Source organism: Mytilus trossulus, chromosome 1, assembly GCF_036588685.1.
Source record: "Mytilus trossulus isolate FHL-02 chromosome 1, PNRI_Mtr1.1.1.hap1, whole genome shotgun sequence".
NCBI lineage: Eukaryota > Metazoa > Mollusca > Bivalvia > Mytilida > Mytilidae > Mytilus > Mytilus trossulus.
Window position 1 is genome coordinate 98,763,770 of NC_086373.1, and position 18,575 is coordinate 98,782,344.

General features: G+C 30.4%; 1 protein-coding gene across 3 annotated transcripts; it reads right to left on the reverse strand.

The window, feature by feature from the left end:
- Positions 1-1,231: 1,231 nt before the first annotated feature.
- On the reverse strand, positions 1,232-18,207 carry LOC134692974 (serine/threonine-protein kinase NIM1-like). 3 transcript variants are annotated; one of them, XM_063553659.1, is made up of 4 exons: positions 17,977-17,999; positions 9,375-9,807; positions 5,378-5,646; positions 1,232-2,659 (listed from the first exon to the last, which is right to left on the reverse strand). In XM_063553659.1, exons 2-4 carry the CDS (start codon positions 9,667-9,669, stop codon positions 1,931-1,933), a joined length of 1,293 nt encoding a protein of 430 aa, XP_063409729.1. In that variant the 5' UTR covers positions 9,670-9,807; positions 17,977-17,999; the 3' UTR covers positions 1,232-1,930. The 3 variants fall into 3 exon arrangements, with proteins under 3 accessions (XP_063409729.1, XP_063409720.1, XP_063409715.1); XM_063553650.1 differs by lacking the exon at positions 17,977-17,999 and adding an exon at positions 18,090-18,207 and having other exon boundaries at positions 1,233-2,659; XM_063553645.1 differs by lacking the exon at positions 17,977-17,999 and adding an exon at positions 18,085-18,207 and having other exon boundaries at positions 1,234-2,659.
- Between the last annotated feature and the right edge of the window lie 368 nt (positions 18,208-18,575).

Consider the following 18,575-nt stretch of genomic DNA (forward strand, 5'->3'; position numbering starts at 1 on the left):
TTGTAAAAAGACCATATATATTAAAAAATATTTTTTCATGATTTTTTTCAGAGAAAAATTTGTACAAGTTTGCATTGAAATTATTATAATGAAATTTTATCTATAGAGGATACATATATATACTTAATTCTCAAAGTACATGTAATTATAAATATGAAACAGAAATTCTGTTCATTTAACATTATTTTCAAGAATTAAAAATGAAACCACTTCATAAAATATCACAGCCTTGTTAATTCAGATCACATTTATGTATATATACAAAAAAAAAAAATATTAAAAGTAAAGAAACCAGAGGCTCACAGTATCACCTGATTAGGATGAGACTCCAACTAATAAATCAAGGTCTCCTCATCACATTTGCTTATGATTTTTTCCAGACAATTTTCAGATTTTTAGTCTGGACATCCATCAACACTGAATAATTTCTTTAACAGAAAGGACCAGAAAACTGAAACTTACCAGAATTCAATTGGGGACACATTGAATTAGGAAGAGATGACAAGTTACGGCAAAAGCCATCATGATCTTTATGCCATGCAATCTTATAAATAGCACTTATAACAAAACCAGGGAGTCTGGAAACTAACAGGGTTTCAGACAAATTTTTCATTTTTATCAATAGAACATTTCTGTATTAAAGTAACATTAAAAAATCAACAAAAGCATTCACTTGCACCAATATGACAAAGAGGGTTATTATTTTTTTTAAATATGATAATCACATTTTTAATAACAAGAAATTTATAATAACTAACATTTTTAATAACAAGATACATGTATTATCAACATTTTAAATATGATTTACTGGCTCATCAATGTCTTTAGGAAAAACATGTACTCAGCCGCAATGATGTATACAAACTGTCAGTTTCAAAACATCTACAACTTTGAAGATGTTAACCAATTATTAAAGATATTTTGATTAGGATTTGCTGAAAATGCACCATTAAGTATACATCTACATGTATATATTTAGTTCATAGGAAGGCATTATCTGGCAAATAAGAAACAAGAGTGGGATGACTAAAAATAAAAGCTGTCATGATATGTACCTGTTGAGTAAAATATGTTCAAAATCGTATCCATGTGTACATCATTGTATTAAGTGTAATGCATGTAATGATCAGTTTAATTTGACCACAAAAAGCTTTGTACATGTTGTACTGTTTACTCACAAGCTAGTATATTGTGTAATAGAAAAAAATAAGAAGCAAAGCCAGGGGTAAACCAGAATTTCTGGTCCTTAAGAGCAGCTCAGTATAACATGAGAATCTTAGCACTTTCAATAGAATTTTATTTCATTATAATCAATATTTTAACCACTTATTTTTTACTCAGCAAATCTGTAGATCAATTCTAGTCAAAAGCTAATGCTATATAAGACTTACTATTACATGCATAAGATTTGTTTATATAAAATAACATGATCATTGTTCTTCACAACCGATCCTTGCTCGCAATTGTCAGTAGATTTGTTTACTTATATATCTCCTGTGTATTTGTAATGATTTCCCATTTTCCTGGGACTTCTTCCTCTTTCCTCTTAAAATATTTTAAAATCTTTTATATTACAGAATTTGCAAGTTATAATGCAAATTTAATCATCATTTTGTATAATTCAAATTTAATCATCATTTTGTATAATTCAAAAAGGAATAACAATTCCTAAAAGGAAGAAATTCAATTTACCATGAATTATTTTTTTCCATTTTATGCTATAAACTAATCAATTTTCATGAATAATTTAAACCTCAAAAGCTTATCCCTTTCATGAAAATACTGATCTCAGAAGAGCCAAACAAAAACTAATACTGATCACAAATACAGTAGAACTCAGAAGTTTTGGCAGTTTCATGTTTTTTACTTCATTACATGCCACATGGTGACACGAGAAATAAACTATCTACTAAACTAATGGTGACAATCATCATAATATAACACATAGTTTGGATTGTTTCTGTTGTGTTGGGGCTGGAGCATTAACACTCTGATTCAGTTTTTGTTGTGACTCTTCAGACTCCAGCATACCATGACTTTTCTTCTGTACTCGGTGTAGTATTATTCTGTAGGCACCGGTGATACTGCTGCGAGAATCTCTATGTCCTGATTTAAAATGGTCATCGCTAATTCCTAAATCTAACAAAATTTGCCGAGTTTCTTTTTCTTCTGTTGATAGTTCACCGTTATTATGGTTTGGATTAAGATTATAAGGCTCTAATTCTTCTGGGAATTCACAACCTTCCAACCATTCACTCTTTTCCATTTGTTCAAGTGTAAATCTATCCTGTGGAATTGGTTTCAGAATACTTTTAATAAGAAACTGACAAGTAGTAGATACATATGAAGGTATTGTATAAGCACCATCCAAAATACACTTTTTCAATTTAGCAACAGTTTCTGCACGGAATGGCATAATACCAGTCACCATAAAATATAACATTATTCCTAAAGCCCAAATATCCACATAGATTCCATAATAATTCTCATCTTTAAATAATTCTGGAGCTGCGTATGGAGGTGAACCACAGAATGTGTTGAGTGTTTGATCTACACGACTTATTGTACTAAAACCAAAGTCTCCAATTTTAACAATATTTGGTCCTGCGTAGAACACATTTTCTGCCTTAAGATCTCTGTGAATTATATGGTATCTGTGCTGTAAAATAAAAACCCTCATTACATTTGAAAAAGGACAAATTAAATTACATCATTTGATTTTATATACAAATATTTAGCATCTGTGCTGTTATATAAAAATTCTCCAAAAATTTTACATCTGAAAAAGGAATACTTTAATTCATTGATTCTCATACCTACATATTCCAATACTTTTCTTCTCATTCCAATTAAATTTGCCATCTATATTTTCCCTTAAAATGTGCAGGTATGTAAATGAAATTAGCAACAACAACAAAAAAAAATCCCATATTTTAGGGCAAGAGGAGACTTGCCTAATTATCTCCCTTTGGCAAAAATCAGGATACTGTTGTTGCTTATACATGTATTCATAATTTTATTTGAATTTCAAGATATTTATAGTATAACTAATCGGCGTATTTTAATATAAAAAATAAGACAACGCGCAACCGAACGATGCATGGATAAAACGAGTGCGCACAGCACGAGTTTAATCCATAGCGGCGTTCTGTCACAAGAAGTATTATTTTTGATATTCAAATACACCGATTAGTTATACTTTTTATTACATTGGCTAATGGCTTTTTTTTTTATGAAATTAATGTCGAAAATGTAAGGAACTATATGTTTTTCCTACGCATTCACAATTTGTTTTGATCCGACGTTATCGACGTCTTGACAACGCCTATTGTTGTATGACGTCAGAGAGTGAAATAACCACGTTTATTTCACATGTGAAATTATTGGTTTTTATCTAACTGGGAAATTAATGTAATTCATTGCAACCAATGTAATAAATTCTTTTCAAATATCAAAATTTAACTCATAAAATCCTTGCAATTTATAAGAATTAGAAAGATGCTGTAATGTTCAATGAAATAACAGAGTTTTTTGGTGCAAATCTTTATTTACTTCACTGGTAGAATTGAAAGCTCAAAAACTAACTTTTAATTTGTCATTTTTTGTCTGCAAAGAGATTTAGTGTATTATTAAGAAATCCTCTTAATTATTTCCCATTTGTGAGCCTCTGCCATTCTTAAATTGTTCTGTATAGTTATGACTACATCACATAACAACTTTAGTCATGATGACGTTATTGAGGTTCCACTAGGAAAATACATGCAGTTTCCGAAATATTAGAAGAAAAAAACATATATATGTTTGTTGTTAGATATATTGGGTTGCTATTTTCATAAAAGATCATTTCCATAATGAAACAACAGTAACAAAAATTTGTAAGGGTTCCGCAGAACTCAATTGTCTCGCCTACTTTTGCTATTAATCATGCACAGGCTCAACAAAAACAAGGAAACATTTTTAAACAGACATTGAAAAGTTAATTATTTCATTACATGTTTGGCTGCTACAATTACTGGAAGTCTGCATATGGAAATTAGGAGCTAATATATGATAATTATCCATATAAAACCTATACAATAATTTGGAATGCTTTTTACCCATGTGAATTTTCTTTATTATTTAATATTCCACATAAATGGTAAATAAGCTGATCACTATGATCACAATGTTTATCTGTCCTGGGGGTACAATTGATTAAACATAATAAAGTGCTCAAGATTCTTCAGTATCTGTATATAAACACTGAGATTTACTCTTCACAGGAAAAATCTTTAAGGTTGATGACATTCAAGTTGTCATGCATTATAATAAATTGCATAATCTTTTCACCAGGTATTTAAAATAAAATCAATATTTTCATTTTTTTTTTTAAATCTATTAAAAAATGGGTGTTCAGGTACTGGTTATACTTGGTCCTATTTAAATCTCTGCATCAATATTATTACAAGTGCCATTAGCTATTTCATATTGAACTGCATGGGAATACTCCATCAATTTATAATTAAGGACATTACGTCTGATCAAAGTATTTCCCTTAGTTTTGATCAAGTCAAAGTATGGATTAATTACAGCATTAATAACCTAAAAGGCAATCTGATGTCTATTCTCATATCCTTGTTGTAAAATTATTTCCTTTTGTAAAATGCATGTTCACAAACATAATAGTTAAGGTTAGGTATGACAAAAATACTTCATCTTAATGTTACACCCAAATTTGTTTAAGTGGTCTGGAACTGACTTATCATATAATTGATTTTATTTCTGTATTAAGATATTTATTAAAATCCAATAAACATTTCCTAAGGTGTCTGCCAAACAAGGATGTAAAAAACCTTACAGAACTTCACAATTATAATATCAGTAAGTTAAAAGTTAAAGTGGACCAAAAACAAGCCAGACATTAGAACACAGTTATTAAAAACTGTAATTTACTATATAGTATATTTATTGTAGTGGTAAATTGTCAATTTTGTAAAACTTGACATTTTTTATAAATTTTCACTGTGAAACAAAACTTGGTTGAGTGTGAAAAGTAGGTCACAATGACCCAAATGATGTGAAAAGTAGGTCACAATGACCCAAATGCAGTTAAAAGTTAACAGATATAAGAGAGTAAATCTGTTTCACATGAAGATGTGTTGTGTCAAAATCAAGTTTCCAAAATAAATTCCCGGGAGGACTCGTTACATAAAAGTTGTAACTGTAAGCCTGGTATCTTAAATGAGTTTTTTTTAATTGACCAAATGGTGAAGCAAAAAACAAAACTTTATTTGAAAATAGTCAAATCAAACCATGAGTTTTAATTTAATTCACTGGCATTAAATTACTTAAAAGGATTGAATTTAAGACAGAAAAACTGCATTGGAATTGTACATACCATATGATTAACTCCTGCTACAACTTGAGCCATAATACTTTTAGCCTCTGATTCTGCCATCTTTCCATCATTTGATATCTTATTAAAGAGTTCCCCTCCTCCTGCATATTCCATTACAATGTGCATTTTTGCTAATGTCTCAACAACTTCGTATAAACGTATAATATTTGGGTGATGTAGTCTTTCCATGCTTGATATTTCACGAGAAAGAAGTCTCTGTGTTTTCTGATCCAGCTTTGTTTTATCTATTATTTTTATTGCAACTTTTTCTGAAAATATATCAAATAGTAAGATATAAATCATTACATTAATTCTTAGGTCTAACATAGTAATAGAGGCATGGTGTAACAACTCATGCCACAAAATACAAAATCCAAAAGATGACAGCACTGTTATTGTTGAACAATAAGTCCTTCAACACATAACAAACACTCAACATGGCAACAAAGTTAAAGGTTGAACAATGAGGCCTTCAACACAGATCAAACACTTAACATGGCACTAGGACTGCAGATTTTGAGGGAAATTCTTAGCTAGATCTGTTGAGATCTGTACAGCTGTACATTGACTATGTGGTTTGGGCTTTGCTCATTGTTAAAGGCCATACGGTGACCTATAGTTATTAATTTCTGTGTCATTTGGGCTCTTGTTGACAGTTGTCTCATTGGCAATTATACATCATCTTCTTTTTTTATATATATATACAGATGGAAAGTAGTATACAGATTGCAGGGTTAAATGGGAAAAGAAATCATAAAAATGAAAATAAATTTGGCTGGACTCTATGAGAATCTTGGCATTTAAATCACAACAATTTTTAAAATTTAAACATCTTTGAAAAGTTATTACAGAAACATTCTTTATTTCTAAAACAGAAGTACACATTCAATTCTCATGTATTTATTGTCAACTTCATATATGACATGCAGTTGAAATAAAACAATCTCACTAAACAGCTATAAAAAAATAAATTTCAAAGCATTAACAGCTACATCTTTTTTGGTTGATATTTTTTCATTTAATTTTTCCTTCTTTTTTTCAGTGTGGAGCATAAGATTTTAATCTTTGTCTGTCATCACAGTTTTTAACACATATATTGTTATATGCTGAGGTCATAAAAACCTATAATTTTCTTTTTTTTAAAAAGCTATAAATATTTAAATTTTTTGGATCTATAGTTTTGCAAGTAGACAGGGTTTAATATAATTCTTCATGTTATTAAAAGTTATTAATAAACTGCTGGTACCACATATATAACTAATCTTAAGTAATCTGATTAGGCTGTGAAAATTCTTAACTACCCTGGCGTCATAAAACATAGAGCATATAGAATTAATACAAACAAGGGCAGTTAAAAATGAATGATCTTCTTAAAATTTGAATGGCTATTTTTAAATTGACTGCTCTTGACCTTTAAACTATGATGATCATCCTTTTTCTTAATGAATAAAACCCCAAAACTAGGAAACGTAAAATCTAAGATTTATAAAAAAAACAAAAGATAGATATGTGTTGACCACGGATGGACAAACGGATGGACAGATGGATGGACAGACAACTGTTTACCATATTACCATCCTAAATGGGCATATAAAACAAAAGAAAATAGGATTTGGGGTTTTATCTTTTCAAAATAAATTGCTGTGAGACTGATTCCAAGTACAAAGAAGTAATGATGGCAATGTAGCATAAAAGTATACCTAATTAAAACATTGGCAATCACATTGTGCTTTATTTGATTAATCAAACACAATACATATTTTATATTGCTGAAAACTGATCCAATCAACTATGGTGTCACAATCAAAGACCAAAGCAGTGGAAAATATATCAAACGACAAATTAGAAAAACACAATGCCTAGAAGGGAATTAAAATATGTATCCTTCTGGTCAATACTATCATATATCTCATCACAAGCTGAAAGCAGTTCACATGTGAATTCCCACCTAAAACACAGATTCTGTTATGTCAATATATTTATCCTGGACACATTAATGTTTGTGTATAATTAATCAGAGGACAGGTGCCATTGAAGATATATGATACAGTGAACGAAAGTCTGACGTAAAATAGGAAACAATTATCAAAATACACAATTTTCCCGATAAATCTTCATCAGAAACGTTCAGAACCAAATGCATTGACAAGACTATTTTTTCATTTACACTTTAACTTTAAGCTATGGCAAAGTTCATATGTTATGCTAAGTGAAAGAGAATCAGGCCACACTTAAAAATATTTTGGTTTGCCCAAACCCTAGCCAAAGGTTGAGACAGTCGGTAGGTAGGTAGGCATTTTCTTTTTTTTTTTCAAAAAAGGAAATTGAAGTATCAGATGTTTAGTAATCTTCATGCCTATTTGATTAAAAAAAAACTTCTTCAAATCAGGATGATAAAAGAATTTGAGTACTGAGTAGGCAGTTTTTTTTTCTGGGTAGGTAGCCTTTGGGCAAACAAACCTATTATTTATTATGGCCTCATTGTCGACATGGAGAAAAATAATAGGTTCAGAACTGCATAATGTGTGCAAGATTTCTATGAAAGTTTTATATATATAATATATGTCAAGTCATTTGTTTAGTTCATCAGATATACAATGTACATATCCGAAACACCATATATTATTGGTGTTTCCTGCAGATCAACAAGTATTAGTTCATACACTGTTCCATGATCTTCCATTCATCTCATGTTTATTTCAACCTATTCTAGTTATTGCAGAATCTTTCTTGGACAAGACCAGTGGAGAATCTAGGATACACAACCATATTGTACCCTGGTGTTACTGGCAGTACTGCAATCACTTGATAAAGCCACTGCTGTTTACCTATTCATTGACAGTCTATAATAAACCTTTAACTGAATTCCCATACTCATCTAGGCAACAACCTTGTTTTACACATTTTGTATTGAACATTTGTGTTCTTGTACTTTGTATTGATTTTGAATATATATGCTTTATTATATGAAAATATGGTTGTTATATATATATGTTCTTGTTTATTGAGGGTCAATCATATATTTGAAAAGTGAAATATTTGATATTTGATTAAAAACAAATTAGCAGATTTAACAGTTTAAGTCAATTACACCTCTAGGAAAATTTACGCATTGCTTCTATCAATTTACGCCAGTTTACCACTTTTTTCTATGCCTGTAAGGGCTACAAATTCATGTTTTCTGATCCATAATGCCTGGTTTATGCAAGATTTCTAGGCAATTACACACTACAATTGTGTAAAGGCGCATTTAAAGATGAAGGGGTGAAATTTTAGACATTTAGTCAAAATTGTTGTTTCTTTGAGAATCCAATCCTTCAATACATACATGTACCTAACTTTCTTAGTACAAAACTTAACACATATTGATTTGGATAAACAGTATTAAGGATATATTCTTTACAATTATGTAGGATCTTAATATGTGTCAGAATTCTTTAGAAACAGTTTATTTTCTATCTGAATACAGATTTGAATAAAAAAAATATCTGTGATTTGATCATAAAAATGTATCATTAATATTCTCCAAACATTGTTAAGCCAAATGTTATTTAAAAAAAAGGTTCCATGTACTTTTTTTTCAGATAATTTTTAAATCAGTTGAAAACTACATCTTGTCTTTATATGTCACAGTTTGACGTCAAGAAAAATAACAATTTATGTTTAACAGCATTACCTCCACTGTAAATGTGTTTGTTGTATGACCTTAAGTTACAAAATAAGTACAAATGTATCTGAAATTATCTACAAATCAATGTTTGATTCAAACTGTTGTTTTGTGCCTAAAATATAAACTTTCATGTCTTCAAATGATATAATACGGCACAGTCTACATTTTTTTTTTAGTGTAATGAAATAAGAGCATAACTCAAATTGTCATGTAAATATAAAATAATCTAAGGATGAAATGAATATGATAGTAATAATAAAATTAATGGTAATATTCAAGCTTAAAAACTAAACTGTTATCATGATTTTTTTTGAACATTCAAATTACCTTTGACTAGTGCATGGATTCCCATTTTAACTTGAGAAAAGTTCCCACTCCCTAATTCTCCACGAATTCTGTAAAACCCAATCCTTTTTCCTAAAGTTATTTCTTTCAAGCATCTTTGATCATTTGTTAAATCAAATGAAAGGCGTTCGTAAGGAGTAGATTTTCTCTGTCTAGGCTGTTCCTCCTCGGAAGTCTGAGGTTCTTTTGGCTCTTCTGCTGGGTTGGCAGCTTCTCCATTTAACATCTCAGACTGATTATTGTTAGAAACTTCTTTCATCATATGAGTTTCCACCATATCACAAGTTTAATATTTATCATGTTGATAGATTCTATGTCAGTTCCATTGCCAGATAAATGTTCATCACTATTTACTGTGCATCAATTGATCAATTAACACATATGATCACCTGTCTAAAACACCTGTCACAACAATCTGAAATGGATACAACTGAAATTAACAATCTATAAAGTGCTAGGTCCTGACATTACTATATATACTGCCTGGTGAAATCCTCCTGAGGAAGTTAAGCTCAAATCTATAGTTAATGAGAAAGAAAACTGGTTGCTTTCAAGTCCTTAATCAATAATATCATGGTATAGGTAATTATGATTAAGATGACAGAAAGTGACGTATAAATAAAGTGAGAATAAGCATAGTAATGCTCTCACAAATAAAAATACAGCAACAATAAAAGTGAGCATAGTATTAATGCGCTCACAAATAACAATACAGCAACAATTAAAATGGAAATTCCACACGTCAGTACATTACCAATAATAGGATTTTTAAACTTCAATTTTATAGATTGCTTGTTTATCAATCTTGCTTTTTACAGCTTCTCCCAATTTATCATTGTAAATTTCAAAACTACTACCTTCAAAACATTAAATTTACAGTTTATGAAACTGTGTGACTATTTCAGTTCAATTTCCAGTATATCTTGCCATTTTTGCCTATTAATTTTAAAAGTTAAAAAAAGTGCTAAAATTGGTCAGGCCTTGACCATTAATGTTCATTATAATCTCCTTTCAGGGGTCAAAAAGTGTCCGTCCCTCTTAGCTTATGACAGTTTTCTGTCTATATTTTATAGTTTGTAAAGAAAATAAAAAAATAACATATAAGGGCAATAACTCCTATATACAATCAATTTGATGGTATTCGTCATCAGCATAGATATCGTAGTGCTCATATCTTTGCTGTTTACAGATATATCTTTTTATATGTTTCAAGATTTAAAGGTAAAAGTGGTCATTCAAGGGCAATAACTCCAAAAGGAGTCATATGATATCACTAGCAATGAATGTAGGCAGATTTTGATGTTCTGAACGTTGTACATCTTTTGACATTTCTTCAGACTACAATCATTGTTTGGATATTCAACAACAATATGTATTTTACCATTAATATCAGCCATTTCAAATCATAGAGGCCATGCTGGTATGATTACTGTCTCATCACAATGGATTTAAAGTTTTAAAGTAGATCTGACTATGAAAGGCTAAGTTTGGTTCCCATTTTTCCATAAAGGTTTTAAGTAGGGAAGGGTTTTGATTTTTTTTACACTGGATGATTAAGGACAAAGGCCAAGCGATGGCAATTAAAAGTTCACGACCCATAGTGAGCTATAAAGGAATACACAGACCAAATAAATCATTATAAGCCTTCGTTTATTTTTCTTGAAGAAGTTTTGATACCATGTCAAAGTTATTAATTAATCCTGCTTTAAAAGTATTTTTCAAATCATTAATGCAATACCATAATCTGTTTCTAGGCACAAAACCCTTTTTTATATGATAAACTCTAGTAATCATTGTACAAACATTAAACACTCAGAGAAATTTCAATCAACACTATTTTCTAGATAATTGAATTTCACTTTGTTACAGGAAAGGCAATATAAATCTTCTCTTAAGCATTCAGAAAATAAGATATACCGGGGTAAACCAAAAATAATTCCAAAAATAAATAATTTATCTTTTTCTTTTTTGAAAATAACAGAGGCATGGGAACAACAACAAATGGTACAAGATAATAGAAAAAAATCAGCTTTGCCACTAATATAAAAACTTCATTCAAACTTCTTAATATCTTAATACATGCATACTGAAGATTTTTTGGTCAAATCTAGATAACTATGATGGGAGTCTCATATCCACAAACTTACATGTATATGGGTTTGCAGTCAAATTTTCGACATAATATAGGTTTCTGACACGAAATATAAAATGTGGTCAAAGATCTTACAAATCATTTGCGATTGAAGGTTTCTTCTTTCTTTTTGAAACTTTGCATTTACTATTGCTTTGTTGTATGGAACCTTGTAGTACAATTTCAGAGAGATCCATTCACTTAACCCTTTCCTCCATTGAAAATTTTTTTTTGCATACTTGATTCGCATAGGATTTTTTTGATAAAATGCTGAACTTATGATTTGAAGTATTAAAGCATTGTGAAAAACAACTATTTCATCAAATAAATTTAAGTCAGATATTCCTATGATATTCCTTTTCATATTGGATACAAACTTTATTAAGTCAACTGCAGACACTTTGTAGTCGAAGTGTTTCAACTGAGGTACTACACAGGCGTCAAAAGGCGTCATTATGGAGTAAAGGGGGTGGCGTCAAAAGGCGTCATTATGGAGGAAAGGGTTAAACACAAGTTATTGTCTGGAAACTAGAAAAATGCTTGTTCTTGGCCCTTTTTGGGGCCCCTTTTTCCTGCATTATTGGGGTAATTACCCCCATACTCAATCCCAGACTTCCCTTTGATATATGGAACACTGTACCACAATGTCAGAGAGATCATGACAATACACTCACACAAAAGTTATTGTCAGGAAACTACAAAAATCCTGGTTTTTGGTCCTAAATTCCTTATCTGTTGGCACCATTACCCCAAAAATGAGTTCCAATCTTTTACTTGTGGTATTAAACATTGTGGTACAATTTCAGAACAATCAAAATACTTATACACAGAATATTATCCTGAAACTAGAAAAAATGCTTGTTTTGGGCCCCTTATTGGACCATCATCCCTAAAATCAATTCCAACCATCCTTTTGTTATATTGGTCTTATAATTACCACAATGATAGATTAAATTACAGATCTACATGTATGCCAATCATACAAACCAAAATATTAAAAAATATTGAAAATAAATTAAGATGCATAAAATGTATGCATGTATAATGCAGTTTCATGCTTATCCAAATCTTGTGGAATTCTCAAGGACTATCCTTCTGAATTGTATGAACTCTTACATGTATATATGTTCACCTGTCCCAAGCAAGGAATTGTAATCCGGCAGTTATGGTTTGTCATATTCAGTTTTCATTCATTATTGTTGCTGGTGCTTGCTTGGAGGTATCATTGGCAGACTCCCTTATTTATTTTTTGTATCTATTAATTCTACAAACCATGACATATAACAAGAATTTCAGATAATACCTTGTGGTCAGTATTTAGTCTTTTAAACTTAACAAGTAACTAGAGATACATTAAGGTCATAAAGCATTTGTGTTGAGGAATTAATATTGTGTTATGGGAAACTAGAGGAGCCTGTGTCGCTCATCAATGTCTTTGAGCATCTTCAACAATGAATACTCCCAATCTTTATGGACTAAATTGTAAATCATGACAAAATCTCTGCTTTGATGATCTAACTACTAATTCTTTCTATTATTTTTGCTTATTTAATTTTCTATCTAACATAGCTTTCTCAGATAGCAACCTGCAATGCAAAAAAATATATGATAAAAATCCTTATTAAAGAGATTTACTCCAATGAGGGTTATCAGACAATTTAAACCATGTTGACTTATTGTAGATCATGTCTTGCTGATAATTTTTTGCTTAATTATTCTATCTATCCGTTTCATTTTTTTTCCCGGATAAATTCACAAAAAAGTTATCAGAAATATCATTAATGGACAATAATTTCTATAAAGTTCATCAGACAATTTCAACTATACTAAGTGCATATTTGTAGATCTTGTTGATCATCTTTATATATTTTCAAAAGTTTCTATTTATCTATCATACTTTTAATAATCAGCGGTCATCAGACAATTTTACCAAATGAATGTTGACTCATTTCTAGAACTTATCTTGCTCATTATTTGCGCTTCAGACAGTATGTAAAATTCTCTCTATTATAATTTTCAAGATAAATAAGAGGCAAAAATAACTAGAGGCTCTAAAGAGCCTGTGTCGCTCACCTTGGTATATGTGAATTAAACAAAGGAAGCAGACAGTTCATGACAAAATTGTGTTTAGGTGATTTTGATGTGTTTGTACATCTTACTTTACTAAACATTCTTGCTGCTTACAATCATCTCTATCTATAATGAACTTGTCCGTGTAGTTTCAGTGGAAAATGTTAGTAAAAATTCACAAATTTTATGAAAATTGTTAAAAATTGATTATAAAAACGATAACTTCATAGGGGGTTAATTGACCATTTTGGTCATTTTGACCTATTTTTTAGTCTTAAATTGCTGTATATTATTGCTGTTTACAGTTTATCTCTATCTATAATAATATTCAAGATAATAACCCAAAACAGCAAAATTTCCTTGAAATTACCAATTTAGGGGCAGCAACCTTACAACCAGTTGACCCATTCATCTTTAAATTTCAGGGCAGATAGATTTTGACCAAATAAACAATTTTGCCCCTTGTCAGATTTGCTCTAAATGCTTTGGTTTTTGAGATATAAGCCAAAAACTGCATTTTACCCCTATGTTCTATTTTTAGCCATGGCGGCCATCTTGGTTGGTTGGCCGGGTAAAAAAACACAAATTTTAAACTAGATACATCAATGTTGATTGTTGCTAATTTTGGTTTAATTTGGCCCAGTAGTTTCAGAGGAGAAGATTTTTGTAAAAGATATGGAAATTTACGAAAAAAGGTTAAAAATTGACTATAAAGGGCAATAACTCCTAAAGGGGTCAACTGACCAATTTGGTCATGTTGACATATTTGTAAATCTTACTTTGCTGAACATTATTGCTGTTTACTGTTTATCTCCATCTATAATAATATTCAAGATAATGACCAAAAACAGTAAAATTTCCTTAAAATTACCAATTCAGGGGCAGCAACCCAACAACGGGTTGTCTGATTCATCTGAAAATGTCATGGCAGATAGATCTTCACCTGATAAACAATTTTACCCCATGTCAGATTTGCTCTAAATGCTTTGGTTTTTGAGTTATAAGCCAAAAACTGCATTTTACCCCTATGTTCTATTTATAGCCATGGCGGCCATCTTGGTTGGTTGGCCGGGTAAAAAAACACAAATTTTAAACTAGATACATTAATGATGATTGTGGCCAAGTTTGGTTTAATTTGGCCCAGTAGTTTCAGAGGAGAAGATTTTTGTAAAAGTTAACGTCGGACGCAGGACGACGACGACGACGGACGACGACGACGGACGCCGGACGCAAAGTGATGAGAAAAGCTCACTTGGCCCTTCGGGCCAGGTGAGCTAAAAATGAAAATTGGTAAAATTCTCCATTTAAGGGCAATAACACTTGATTTTTAAGGTATCTACTAGTCAAAATATTATATTTGGCCTTAAAAAATCTGTGACATGACACGTTCACTATATTATGACCTTATTATATAATTCAAATAAGGTCAAAGATGAAATCGTGACCATAAAATTCAAAACTGTTGAGAGAGTTGAAGATTATCAGCTGTTTAAACAGTAACTTTACTAGTATATTTGTAGTTCACACCGTAATTAGCCTACAATAAGTTTAAATGTTACATGTATACAGTGTGTATCCAACTAAAATCTGGGGTTCATTGTAATAATATGTGGGGCAACAAAATAAACATATAAACTTAAATGACAATGGGTACAGATCTAACAACAGGTATATTTTAATGTATCACCTTGTCAAAATATAAAAGTTTTAGAAGAAGAAATAAAGTCTTTAATGTGGTTTTTATTGGTTAATCTTAAACTAATAGAGCGAATACCTGTAGAAAATTCATTTTACCTGACAAATTTAGTTTTTAAAAATTTTGAATAATAATTTTTTACCCTATAATGATTTTTGTTCTTATAAATCTGATTTTTTTTTTTTTATTTCAATCAAGTAATGCTGTGGGTGATATTTTTTAAGTGTTCTCTTACTAACAAACAAAAACACAGCCTTGACCAAAGAAAACATTAAGATATCTAGTGACAATAAAGATATTGATTCAATACAGGCAAGACAACACTATACATTAATATAAAAATAATGTGGTATAATTGCCAACAAGACAACTAATAAAGTATTGATACAAAATCAAAATCTTCTGCCTCCATTCAATAATGTACAAAATGTAAGACTATATATAAGCTCTGCATGAAAATAACATATAATATATATATTTGTCAAATTTTTGGATGAAGGGTAGATAAGTAATTTTTAAAAATAATCTTCACACCTAAATCTCTTTCACTTTGACTACAAGGTTTTATGAAGAATAAAAACTAGATTCATAAGTTTGCTGTACAACTTTTTTTGTCCTCCTTAGTTAAGCGTAAGATTTCATTTTACCTGCTTTCTAACAATGTTAATTCATACTGGTAAAATGTAATTACATGAGCTCATATTTGCATGGGAACCAATACGAAACAAAATAAAATGAATATGAAGTATCTCCCCAAGAATTTTTTCTTTTTTTTTTTAAAACTACATATATTATATAAGATATAAGGAATACAAGATACCTATCAAAAAAATATGTACCTTGTAGTACAAATTGATTGCTGCTTTTTAATTTGACAGCAGGTGGCTTGTTCAAACAGTAATTCTTTAAAACATATATTCTATCAGGCATCTACCAATATTTACGTGGTACTATTTGAGAACCACTTTGTAAGACTTCAAATGAGAGGCAGGAAAAATCAGTTAATTTTGTAATTTTTTGATAAGAAAAAGAATACACATGTAAACCAAGACAAGCAGACATTCTGATAGTGACTTTCATTCTCCCTCTACTTTCAGATTTACAAGAAAAATATATTTCTGTAAATGAAATTTAAAATTTTTACCATAAATTTTTGGGGAAAGATAATTTACTTTACATAACATTTTTATAACCATCAGTTTAGTTTTCACACAGTCAAATTTGGCAGATGTCATATTACATTATATTGATCCTTACACTACATAGATTTGACGTAATTATGTGACTCTCAGAACTCTACTCTAGTATAAACTCCAGTTCAACAGGCACACTGTAAATTCAGAAATTATTGCGATGTTTTTATTATTGTGAAAAATAAGACAGGGTTATAATCGCAATAATTTCTGAATCAACAGTAACTTATTTTGACATAAAATCATATCAAAATTAATCCATCATGTCTATAAAGTTTCAAATTGTAATTGCAAGTGAAATGGGAAAACAGGAATTTCACTGACACATTGCAAAGGGATAACAATTTCCCATATACATTGTATATATATACTACTTATTACTGTTACCTTCTGAAAACTAATTTTACTTCATTTATAACAAATTCTCTGTTCAAACTTTTGGTTGATTAATGAAGATATAGGGAGATGCTAAAATGTTATCTGTATTAAATACTGAAATTCAGCTCGAAAAAGTTCGTAGGCGTTATGACCTGAGATTTGATTCTTCAATGCAGGTCATGACCCCTGCATTTTCATCGTCACAGGTTGACAAGTATGTATTACATGTAATTTCAACATGTTGTGAGAAGAAAGAGTGGTGGGCGCATATTCGCCATGGACACAAATTCACAGTTATGCTATTTTTCTGTAAAAAAATTGTGTGCCTTTACCCAGTAGTTGCCTAAATAGATAATAAAGGCTTTTTGTTAATGTTCAAATGGTTGATATTCTCTTTACCCCATTTCCAAAGTTTTTTGCACTTAATATAAAGAAATATACAGGTGTTTTTAAACAATTTTTGGCTATTATGCAAGATTTATATGGCAGGGGTCCTGATCTGGAAATCACGGCCTTAAAACACAAAATCCTGAGGTTCTGAGACAACCCTAAATTCGAAAAAAGAATTCAAAATGTCAAGAATGATAAGGACTACTTGTAAGTTTAGTTCATTTGACATACATAGTATATGTGTTTGTTGCATGACACCAGAAGGTTGACTTATTTAATTAGAGACAGATCTCAGGTTAATCAGACCAAATTTGTATATATTAAAAACAGAAAAGTGTAAATAGGTCTAGTATTTCAAAAGCTATAGGTTAAAAAGCGACATTTGATTGCCTATCTTATATTTTGTCACAGTTTGAATCAATTGTTCAATAATGTCATCTTTGCCATTAGATCCCGTTAATGAAACATCAATTCTTCAACAATAATTTGAAACAAATTCCTGTATTTTTAAGACAATTATCAAGAAAAACTGATCATGATGTTGACATCATACTGGTTATTAACTAATTGGTGTCAAGCTGAACAGAGGCTGGACAAATCTTCAAATGATAAATGAAAGATAAAAAATAATGTCTACTGTGACAAATAAAGAAATTTGATAATAAATATAAATGTCCAAGTACTGCAACCGGGTCACATTTTGAACTCATCTTCTTTTTACCTTACCCGTTTACTGAACTGATCATTCATGCTTGGTTGATGATCTTAAATCAGAATATTTATAATTTCATTAAGAACCTTATTCATTTATGATGTTTATCGGTCTTATCTTACCTGACCTTTACTGCACTGGTTGATGAAAACAGGTAAACAGCACGAAATAAAGCAGGAAATAGGTAAAGCGCTTGACGTTACTAATAGCAACAACAAGCAAGTCTTCGGGTTAGACAAAGTTCGATAACTCATTTCCCGCCATTTGATAAAAACACGAAACATATTTTTAATAAAAATTGTACAAGTGTCTGTCAAGAGGTCCGTATTAGTTTAAAATTAAGGTCATATTCAATTCCACAAAGGATTTTTAATGGAGAGTAATACATACAAATTATCTAGAAGTTCATCATGAATTAGCCTACCGAATAACGGGAACAAGAAGACAGGATCATTTTTTTTTCTCTTGGAATAAAAAATAGAGCACACTTTGTTGAATTTGCCAGATCCAGCAAAATAGCCTACTTGACTTTATCTGAGACTACTTAATAGGTATAGCAGTTTATATAGAAGTCTCTGATAAAGCTATATAATTTAAGTTTGGATGTAACGTT